This window comes from Chelonoidis abingdonii, chromosome 6, assembly GCF_003597395.2.
Source record: "Chelonoidis abingdonii isolate Lonesome George chromosome 6, CheloAbing_2.0, whole genome shotgun sequence".
Taxonomy (NCBI): Eukaryota; Metazoa; Chordata; order Testudines; family Testudinidae; genus Chelonoidis; species Chelonoidis abingdonii.
The window spans coordinates 18,966,653-18,978,671 of record NC_133774.1 but is presented as its reverse complement, the minus strand read 5'-3'; the positions used below and the strand labels follow the sequence as shown (position 1 = coordinate 18,978,671).

The 12,019-nt window shown below is 37.2% G+C and overlaps 1 protein-coding gene across 1 annotated transcript in view; it reads right to left on the bottom strand.

Annotated features, from left to right (window-relative positions):
• The window catches only part of DCC (DCC netrin 1 receptor), a 978,992-nt gene that overhangs the window by 105,515 nt on the left and 861,458 nt on the right, over positions 1 to 12,019 (bottom strand). Inside the window, 3 exon segments of the mRNA XM_075066875.1 lie at positions 1,068 to 1,206; positions 6,220 to 6,458; positions 10,248 to 10,343. Of these exon segments, the coding sequence (XP_074922976.1) occupies positions 1,068 to 1,206; positions 6,220 to 6,458; positions 10,248 to 10,343 (474 nt within the window).

The following is a 12,019-nucleotide window of genomic DNA, read 5'->3' as shown; positions in this document are numbered from 1 at the left end:
CATTCTCATTCTAGGCTCAGGACTGTAGGCTTTTGTCCTTCAGGGGATAAGCAAGGCACTGGGGCTTCAGTACCCACAGTGCATGCTGGGGTTTAAGCCTCCAGCCCCGGTGCTTCCCATGGGGCTGCAGCCCTAAGCTCTGGGGCTCCCACATGTTTGAAAATATTTAACAGAGCTCCACTCTGGTGGGTTCTGGCTGAATTTAAACCCTGGTGTCATCCAAGGAGCCTCATCCATCCAGGCAGTGAGCCTTTTACATGACACAAGACGTTCAACAGGTAGAAAGGTTGTATCTGTAAATAACAAGTAATTTGAAGAGCCTGCTCAATTTCATTGTACATTTTTTGTTTAATTTTGTAGCTGTACCAACTGCTGTAACTCCAGTTCAGGATCTTTAATCCATCTACGTAATGTCCACTTACAAACACCTCCAGAGCCTACAGAACTGCACATATAGTGAATAGAACTGTGGGCCTTTGGCTTCAAAAGCATCTTCACCTCTTCAGCCAAAAAGAACCTCTACTAGCTGGCATCAGTACTTGATCCATTCCCAGAGGCACTAGAGGGCTAGGACAGAATCACACACACTTGAGCCAGTACAAGTAGCCTTCTATAAATTAATAAATGAGAGAGACTAACAAAGCTGCCATCCTAGTCATAGAAGACTATTTCCATCATTGTTCTCATCTGATTTCAGTTTTCTTTGAAAACTGAATGCCAACTAGGTCACATCATTAGTGAAAAGGATTTTTGAAGCTCACTATATTTATGATCCATTTATTAAATTCCAACCTCTTAGCTCTGAGTAACTTTAAAGGAGAATTAAATGCCTGCTGTTTTGTTGCCCATAGAAAAAAATGAAGAAAAGAAATTTAGCTTTAAGTATACACTGATGATTTGTTTCGCTGGCATGAAAGTTGACAATGCTACCAACTATATCAGCAGTAGTTCAGGAATTTCAATATATTTAGTCAGTTCCAAATTTTGAAAATTCCTCACTATTTTACACTAACATGGGCATCTTGAAACAAAATCACTTTTTAAGCTATCAAAATATCTAGACATACCTGCTTCATATGTTGTGGCATGTGCAGTCATGCTCCACGTGCTTGACCTTCGACCTTTTGTTACCATGACAGAGAATTCATACATAGTGTTTGGCTTAAGGCCTATTACGCTATGGCTCAAAGCTGTTGTATCTGATGACTACAAAAGGAGGGAAAGAGGAAAACAAATATACGTTTAAGCAAGTAAGACTTGAAAAATGCAATCCTAGAAAACTAACTTCCACACACTTTCTCCATATAACAGAAAAAATGGAAGAGCACGATACAGTAACACTAAATTCCTTTCGTAAGCATACTTTTCCGAGGACAGAAATAACCTTGACACTGGAGCATGTATTTGAGTGGAACTATTATTAGTACTATAAATAAGATACTAAACTTGCTTTCTGTAATTTAGACAGTTAACTAAGGTAGGGAAATGCTCCTCCTCACAACCTGTTTTTCTCACTAGAATGGTTCTAACTAATGCGATCTGGTCTTTCTAAGTTTCTTGGATGAATATGCATTTAATTTCTTATACAAACTAGAACTTTTCAGTTTTGTATTGTTTGTTTGTTTAAATATGCATTTTCTTTGTGTTTTATATTTTAAATATGTATTATTTATCTGGTTCTCTACAGTATGTTAAGCACAGGTATATAAACTAAAATTGATGTATATATTACATTTTTATAATGTAGATTTACCTGATCTCAGCCTGTTCTAAGAAATGATTTAAGAGAGACAGCACATTTTTATCACATGAGTAGAGCCAGAAGAAAATTGCAGGATAAAATGGGTGAAAATTGAATGAAACTCAGTCTGTGTTTGCAGAGCATTATGAGCCCCATCATATTGGGCCCAATTTCTGAAGAGTTAGGCACTTCCAGTAAGGTGCTGAGCATCTTCCATGCCTACTCACAGCAATGAGACTTGAGGGCATGCCACATCCAATATAACATGCAATCTCAGCTCATTTAACTGAGCTGTAAATCTTTAACTTGTGTGATATAGCTTAAAATCTGCCAAATGATGCCTGAACCACTGGAGTGGGTGAGTGAAATGTATGCCCAATTATGCAAAATTTCTGAATTTCATCATCAGAATGGATCCTTTTTCACTGTTTGGTAGTATGTGTTTGGAACTATGTAGCTCTCTGGTATTCACCAATAATGTCACCCTCGTGTTGACATTAATCATCAGCCCTAAAGATGCAAGTTAAATCTTTTAAAATGTTACAATTAGCTTACAAGACAGTACAGAATACTACTTTGCTTTGCTACTTCACAAGCATTAACACTGAGGCTTTGCACAGCAGTTAAACAAAGAAGCTTCTGTATTCAGAGCCAAATTCCGTCATCTTTATACTCACTGGGAGAAATCCTAGTCCTATACAAGATAATGAGAGATTTGCAGTTGACTTCTTTGAGACTAGGATTTCACCCCTTGAGTAGTCTCCCACTCTGTGAGTAATCCTAGTGAAATCAAGATGTCAATTCGCGGTGTAAAAGTGGCAAAATTTGACCATTAGCATGAGGTTTTAAACTATGGGACAGACTTCACTGTGGTAGGAAGTATTGTTCACCATAAGTAGGCCACTGACTTAAGTGGTACTATTTGTGGAATAAGGTACTATACAGCATGACTGAAGGAAGCTAAATCTTATAGACAGCACTGCAGAAATCAGAGTTATATTGGTAGGATGGCCCTTGCAACGATTGTTGATGGAAGATAACCAAGGGGGAGGCCAAAGACTCAGTATTTGGACTAGATATAAGCTGACCGTATGGAGACCAATTTGCATGACAGTAGGCATACTATCATGAGTTCTGGAAAAAGTCTATAAAAGCTGCCAACCCCAAATAGGAAAGAAGAAGAGGAAGAGGAAGAAGAGCACTACAGAAATTAAACTTCCTTTTTTTCAAACTTGCTCAGATATTTCACATGCTCAGGATGAAAGGACAGGAACAAAACAAAGGTCAGGTCTCCACTACAGAACTACACTTGCACAGTTGCGCTCCAGTGGTGCATCTGGTGAAGACACGCTATGCTGATGGGAGAGTGCTCTCCCACTGGCATAATTACTCCACCTTGATGAGAAGTGGAAGCTACGTCAGCAGTAGAGCATCTCCCGCTGACATGGCGCCAGCGTGGACAGTACAAAACTTGTGTCACTCGGGGTGGGGAAGGGAGAGTCCTTTTCACATCCCCAAGTAACATAAGTTATATTGACTGCCCACAATGTTTGCAAAACAGGCTGGAGTTGAACATAGGCTTTGAGTGAACATACATTCACTGTGACTTTTTTATTAAAAGTAAAGTTGCGAGATTGCTGCTTCTGGCTGACCTGGAAATAACAAAGGAATAGACTAGTGTGACAGATATTGCAACTGTATGCAGCATCTTTGGGGGAAACATTGTATTAACACTGTATACTGGGGGTAGACAACCTATGGCACGCGTGCCGAAGGCAGCACGTGAGCTGATTTTCAGTGGCACTCACGCTGCCCAGGTCCTGGCCACCAGTGTGGGGGGCTCTGCATTTTAATTTAATTTTAAATGAAGCTTCTTAAACATTTTAAAAACGTTATTTACTTTACATACAACTATAGTTTAGTTATATATTATAGATTTTATGGAAAGAGACCTTCTAAAAACATTAAAATGTATTACTGGCATGTGAAATCTTAAATTAGAGTGAATAAATGAAGACTTGGCACACCACTTCTGAAAGGTTGCTGACCCCTGCTGTATACATACAATCCCTGTGGGCCAGGAACTGTATGTCTGACCGTGGTCTGTTTTACAGCGGAGTGTTACCAGAGCTGCTTCAAGAACTAAAATAGGGGGGGTTTGGAGGAGGGGGAACTATTAAGGTGAATCACTCACAATGTAAACTCCTCCAGAGAGGTACCACTTCCTGGGGAGATTCAGTCTCGATTTTCCAGAGACTTTGGCTACGTCTTCACTACCCGCCGTATCGGCGGGTAGCAATCGATTGCTCGGGGATCGATATATCGCGTCTCATCTAGACGCGATATATCGATCCCCGAACACGCTTATATTGATTCCGGAACTCCATCAAGCCGAGTGGAGTTGCAGAATCGACAGGGGGAGCCGCGGACGTCGATCCCATGCTGTGAGGACGGTGAGTAATTCGATCTTAGATACTTCGACTTCAGCTACATTATTCACGCAGCTGAAGTTGCGTATCTAAGATTGATTTTCCCCTGTAGTGTAGACCAGCCCTAAGAGACAAATACATAGCTTTTCGCATTAAAAAAGCTGTGTTTAAATTGACTCACGGCCTTCATTCTGATCCAGCTAATGGACAGAACTTTCTGTCCAATGGCCCCAACCCTTGCGGATTGGAAAGACTTTGGCCCTACTAAGGCCTCAGAAGATTGATGAGTGACTTTTGGAAAGCTTTTTGCCTGCGGATAGAAGCTTATTGTTTTTTGTATGTTTTCTCTTAATGCTTTTACTGTAAGAATAAATGTGCTTGCCGAGAGAGAGCTGTGTGGTAACTGTAACTGTTAGCAATACACTGTTCATAGCCCTCAGAGAAAAAGCAACACACAGGGGCAGCCTTTAGGCAGAGTGGCTTTCGGCGGTATCAGAGTGTAAGGCAGGGAGCTCTACAGCCTTAAAACCTCCAGGCAGAAGGGAATGGGACAAAGGTCCCTGCCCAGAGACAGGTGAATGCTGGAGACCTTAGGCCTGACTGGTCACTCTAAAGTGGACCATGGAGGAGGGGATACAGATGCAGTTACTTGGAAACTGTGACAACCAGTTCATGACTTTTCAGCTACAGATTGGCTAAACAAAAAAAAAAAATAAGGCAGATTTGAAGACTGTCTTGAGTTCTGGGTCAACTCTAATTTCCATACTACTTCTTCCAGCTGGAATCAACATGAGTCATTTCTTTTGTAGTCCAGTTCATTCAAAATAACCCTATCTGATCACCCCACCTTAAGTTTTTCCATCAGGCTTGGTTGCCCATATAGTTACTTTTTATCAATCTAAGCCTTTGTTTCCAGACTTGACCATTCCTAGGGTTCCTTCCTATATCAATGTGCTGCAATAAGTTACTTTCTTCAATGAGTTCCACTTATCCATTTTAACAATTTCCCAGCAAGAAACAGGGTACTGACAGGATAGGGTGTCTAATGCAAACATAGTTAACCTATTAAATTCATTTTACATAAATATGGTCACCTGGCTCTACTGAGATGACACTAACAAAGCTATCTCCATATTTTTTGTTTGGCACCTGCAATTTTCCATTGGGCCGGCACATATTGAACATACAGTGACAACGTGGGCAATTTCATCATTGTGTAAACGTTACAATAAATAATGTTGCGCTCTTTGGATCCTTGCTCTTACTATAGAAACTAAATTAAGAAAACTGTGGCTCATTCTACTGTAGTCCACATTTTACTGGGAATGGGAATAAATCTCTCAATGGGTATAATTACATCAAAATACAAAATGACACTATTTCAGAACCCTTAATTCTTCTATACTGAAGCTTACTACACTGCCAGCAAGCCCCAGTATGTAAATTGATAGTTTATTTTTTTCAGGTTAGTGATTGTCACTTTCTGTGCTGTGCTGTACAAGCGCCAAGCATTATTAAGTATTAATTATTATTATTTTCTCTCCTATCCCAGATATATATATAATCATCTAGAGATATATATTTTTCATTTACAGGCAGTAGGATATTCATGCTATTACAGGGTACTTCCAAATTGAGAAGTTTTCTGTTCTTTTCTGTGCTTTTTGAGTGTTTGTTGTTAATATAATAAAGCAGGGGTTTCCAGTGGTGTAGTTGATTTAAAATTGGCAACCTAGTTTCATTCTTGGGCATTATGCTGTCCAATCAATGACTTTCTAACTTACGTATGATATCCAAAATTAAAGATCAGAATCTTCAACAATTAGACTTTTAGTGTGGCATTTTCAGACCAATAAATACTCTTAAAAAAACTCCAAACTATATATATTTGTGACCCTATTAGATGCTTGCTATTCAGGACAAATCTCCCATTGACTATACGGGGAATTTTTCCTGAGTGTACAGAATTGGTAGATTCAGGTTGTTATCAAATAAAATATGAACACAAGAAATCACAGATCATCAATTCATATCCCTTTATAACTTCACCTTGTATTTAGCACTTGTAGAATAGCTGGTTCTCCAACGGACAGTGTAAAAGCGAACCTCAGTAGTCTTTTGATTCTTTGGGACAGAGTTGTCTGCCCAGCTGACTCTCACTGCATCATGGGTAAGTGCAACAGCCTGGACACCTACTGGTGGGAGCATGGGGGTGGAGATATCTGGGACTGAGGTAGGGAAATCATCAAGCAAAGGATAAAAATCAACTTCTAATGGATCAATGGGATCTGGGTCAAAAACCACCAAATGAGCATTAAAAAAAAAATGAATAGCAGTTAAAACAAAAGCAAAACAAAACAATCACCAGTGGATACACATCACAATGGGTTAAATGATGAGAGGGGAACAGGAGAAGAACAGAAAGAGAGGCATTAATTGAAAAAGATTATATATATATATAATATTTCACTTACATTACTGTAAATAAAGCTAACTAGCAATTAATACTATTTTGCATGGCTTGTTCAAATACTTCCAGATGTGCTTTCTTTTCTTGGCTCCAAAATGAAGTTGAAATGCATTGTTTCTCCTTAAAATGATTTACTTTGCAGTAATAAAATTGAAATACATAAATGATACATTATTAAAAACACGTACAAAATAGTGTCATTTTGAAAGACACTCTGATGTGTGTAGGAGTTACCTATGCTTTTCTCTCTCTCTCTCTCTCTGCAGCTTCTTTTATTCTTTTAATGCTATTCAAAGGAGCACTTCTACGTCTGCTTAAATATTTGTCAGGCAAAAGAGAACATAATTTTAATACTAAGATGGAGGTCCACATTTGTTGATTTAATAATGCCAGCATGATAAATGTGTGCATCCAGGTATGGATATGCGGATTGTTGTTTTCATCTCTGAATGTGTTTCCTCAAGACATAAGCACACTTCTTTTATGCATTTGGTGATCATGCTGCCTTCAGACAGATCAATAGACTGAACATAATGGTATGCAGTGGTAGCTGAAGTTAGCACAACACACAAAGGCAATCTGTGGTAGGTTTTATTACACAGAAAAGTTTGTTTCCATTTCCAAAAATGCAGTTCCATATTGGAAAGCCATACTTGGCAGTTAGCCAATGCTATCTAGAACATCATAGGCCTGATTCTCCTCTCATTTCATTATAATTGACTTCAGCAGAATTAACCCTGATTTACAACAGTGTGATAGAAGAATTGGACTGCATGTCTTTTTTTAACCTCTGAGTTTTAGGTAATAACTACTGCCTCTTAATGCAGAAAATGTTGGTAAGAGCAGAGTCATTATGTTAAAATATTACCTTTTAAAATTATATATGTGTATATATATATATTTGCAATTTAAAAACAAGATTATGATTTTACTAACCAAAAATTTCAGGCTGCAGTAATTATGACACAGTACACACAACCATATTTTTTGAAAAAATAACAGACTATGTAATTAATCAAAGCACAAATTAATCTGACATTTTCCAATTGATAATTACTTCAGTTTGTCAGCTCTATATGTATTTCAAACTGCTGACACTTTTTGATCACTTTTTTTTTTTTTTTTTGTAATTTTGTAATTAATTATTTAGGACTTCAAGAGCACAGACTTTGGAATAAAAAATACAGGAGAAAAGCAACTAGATGAACCTTTTAATGCTGTTGTTGTTGCTGCTTCATTCATCATCAGCTTCTTTAGAAGCTTGACCATAGATAGTTGGGGAAATAGAGAAATCTGGTTGTTCACCTACAGATCCAAAATTAATTTGGACATTCTGCATAGTAGGATGGGTTGAAACTTCTTTGCCTAGTCACAAAGAATATTGCTACTCTTAAGATTTCAATTCCAAATTCTAAACTGAAATTTTCAAGGAGATTTGTCTATAAACTGTGACATAATAAACACTTTTCATTTTTGTTTCTTTTTTGCTTACATAGTTAATGCTGTAAGGTAATATGCATTCGGTATTTTGTCAAATAAAACACTGCATCTTTCTTCTTTCCTCATAGTGACAAACTGAATTCTGAAGGTCTGTTGTACAGAGGATTATGAAGAAAGACTAGGTCTAGCAAAATAAATGATTAGATTCAATCAATCAAGATAATTCAGTTCTTGAAACATGCCATCACTTAGCTGAGAAACAGTGGAATTTCTATAATCCTTTGGTGTCTGAAAGTAGGTCCCTGAACACTTCCTCCGCTTTTCAAAACAGAGTTATTTGCTGTTCATGTTCGGACATCTGTCATTCAGATATTGCATACCTTTGATAAAAACAGTTTCTGCTTCCTTTAATTCATATTTTGCTTATCACATCATTTGAGATTATATGTTATACACACACAAATTTCTATATCTGTCTATATATATACAATTCTTATGCACTGAAATAAATACAATAGTTAAATTTTCTTTTTTCACTCAGGGCAAGTCAGTTCAACAACCACTCAGGGAGTTCAACTAAAATGTTTCTCACTTTGCTGAACGTAGTTTTTGAAATGCTCTTCCATGAATAACTCAGTGGTATTGACTCGCTTCAGAAGCCGCATCCAGAAGGGTAAGAGATTAGATAGGAAACTCCTTGTTAGAGCTGCTCTTAGAAGTAAAAGAGAAGCTGCAAAGTGGCATATAGTACTTGTATAGCGTCCTTGGGTCAAGTCTCCAAAGTAGAACCCAAGCTTGACATACCTTTTTCACATCAGGATAACATTTCATTTCTGAGAGGTCACATATATACACATACATTAAAAAAAAATTCCCCACAGGCTACACTTAGATAATTCTTGATCTAGCATCAACACGGAACAAAAGATAAAAAAACAACAAACAAACAAACAAACAAAAAAACAACATGGATTTTGAACCAAGTTAATCAAATAAAGATTTCAAGACACATACATAATCTCACATGCCTAGCAAGAAGAACTGACCCTTGTAGATACCACACCAGAAGTGATATTAACAATGTTGAAGCCACATGCTCATGGCTATGTATTAATCTGGATACAGTTTCTCACAGTTGCATTTGTTTTTACACTGAATGTTTTTCCCCACCTTTGAGACTTTCCAAGATTTCTTAGGGGAATACTTCACAAACGCATATGGACAATGGATGGTTTTCCATTTGGAGCCAGAGTGCTGCCATTTGATTTAATTATCCTTAATGGTTCACCCTAGTCAGTCTGTCTGTCAATGGTCCTTTTGCTCTCAGTGACATAAGCTTCCTCTCTTTGAGGAAGTTCTTAACATGGTGGGTGAAACACAAGGAAACACTACCAAATGATGCTGTTACTCCAGAGGAAAATCATTTTTGTTTTTGTATTTATTCTTTTTGTTATCAGCTCTCTGCAGTTTCAGCCACTCATCCCAAAAACCCATATATGCACAAAGGTCCGATGGGACCAAAGGATCCCTAAACTTAGTGGCACTCTGTTTTTTGTACCAAGAATACATCTATGAAGAAAAATGTTGCATGGTAAGTGAGTAGCCTGATTAATACTGGGTATTCTGTTTTGTGTGAGTTTATATCATCATTAATTGTTTGCAATACTTTCCTTCATCTTATCTGAGACCTGGCTACCTGACCCTATCTACGTCTGTGACTGTACTTGGCTTTAATTAATTAATTTCAACTTAGCAAAAATTACAAGAGATACAGAAAATAATTAAATTCTGTGTTTGATTTGTGACAGCAGCCACAATTTTAACCTGATCTTCAGATATTCCAATTGCTCTGGGATTCATGCTGCTCCCAAGCCAACTCAATCAAACTACTAACGGATGTGCAAGCATTACATTATTTTAAATCAGCTAATGAAAAATTACTGCTGTAAAATATATTTCAGGAAAGTGTAATTAATTCATTATCTTACAGCTATGGAGTTCAACCATTTAAAATGAGGTGGAAAAAATAATCTGATTTATTTTAGCAGAAACTTGGATGTTGAAGAGCTCTTTCTTTATTGGCTTCCCAAAACGGTTTGCCTAATATGTACGTAAGGCTAATGATAACTGATATGGAACAAAATCAGAATCAACATTTCCAACTCACCTGTCAATGATCTAGTGGTGGCGCTTTCATAGAGAGGGACTCCTTCACCCACGTTGTTAAAGGCTTTTAAAGAAATTACATAATGGGAACTTGGTTCTGCAGGCAAAAACAAACAAGGCAAAACATACATTGTTAAAATCAATGCTCTGAATCAGACTAGATTAGCATTTTCATGAAAAATAAATAAAATATGTTAAGTGAACGCCTGTTCAAACTAAACCAATGGCTAGTAGAGCCGCTTAGAAAGCTGTCATGTTTTTGCTTTCATTCCATTCAGGCTTCTAATTTAAGGCCAACCTTATAGTCCTTTCTCAGTCTTTAATCAATGTTCCCATTTAAGTCAATGAATGTTTTGCCTGAGTAAGGACTGCAAGTTCAGCCTTTTCTTCTATAAGAAGTAACTACTGGTGCACAACTCTGCATGGAGATTCATTTAAGAGTTCACACTCCCCCTGCATGTTGTATGGGGTCTTGCTTCATGTCACTGTGCAGCATGGATTTAGCGGTACATCAGGAATTGGCTCCACTGGCCCCTATATGGAAGGAAAGTTGTTAGTACAGATGATATGATTGCTATTCCATTTCAATAATTGATGAGGTTCCCAGCTTACCACCCAGGTACTCAGGCCAGGTATTTGGGGAAGGATATTTGATTTGTTTTTTGCATGTCAGTGCATTTTAAATGCCTCTCCCCCCCATACCATTTTGCTGGAGATTTTGTTGTGAACCAAAATTCCAACTCACATACCATTACAATTGCTAGCTTGCTGCTGAGGAGTATATCTCGCTCCTTAACTTCTTTGTGACAGAAAATACATTGGTAATAGCTATTTTACCACTGTTGATCTTACTAATTTTGAGAATTTATCAAGCCTTGAGATATAGGAATAATGCTGGCATCCTGACTTGAAAATCAGCCATCGTATATCACTCTGGTGTGCAGTTAGAGATTTATAATTTACTAACCGTTGTACTAATGAAGACCACTAATCATCTAGAGATATATATCCAAAGCTAACTAGCTATTCTGGCTATGCTGTAAATGTGTGGGATGTGGAGGACAGAAATAATGACATACAAGAATTAACTTTTGTCAATTTGAATATTCTGGGATACCTTTAAGTATCATAGGTTGCAATAGGAATATTCTAAATATATCCCGGAAAGAAAAGAAAGTAAACAGAGTAGGTCAGTTTTGTAATGCTTTTTGATACTGTTTTCAGAAGAAAATAAAATAATCCATTCTCCTGCATGTTCTCATGTGATATCTTGAGGGCCACATTTGCTTCAGTAGGGAAGTTGGTTGTTATTGTATTGATGTAAATTTTAACCAAGAATGCTGCATGCTCACATATGGACCAAACATAGGGAACCACTTTCTTGAGATTCCTTATTTCACAAAAACAAATGCTTTAAGTGAGAAGACATGAATTAATGTTATGTTACAAAGGAATTGCTGTAGAATTACATACTTTAACCACATTAATATTACATGAGTTAAGAATTATAAATATTGTTATACTAAATACTGAATGAAATAATAATAATTAACAATATATTGTATAGTGTTACTAGTATCCCTGAATTTTGTAATTAACATTATGTTGAGCAGAAACTATGACTATTTGTTTAGTATTCAGGTAGATGCCCTGTTCATTTCCTAAAAAAGCTAAATTTTTAAAACTGGCTGATGAATGAGTGGAGCATTATCCATTAATAATGCTCTACATTAAGTGTTCTATGGTTGTTACTTCAATTGGTATTTACTGTAA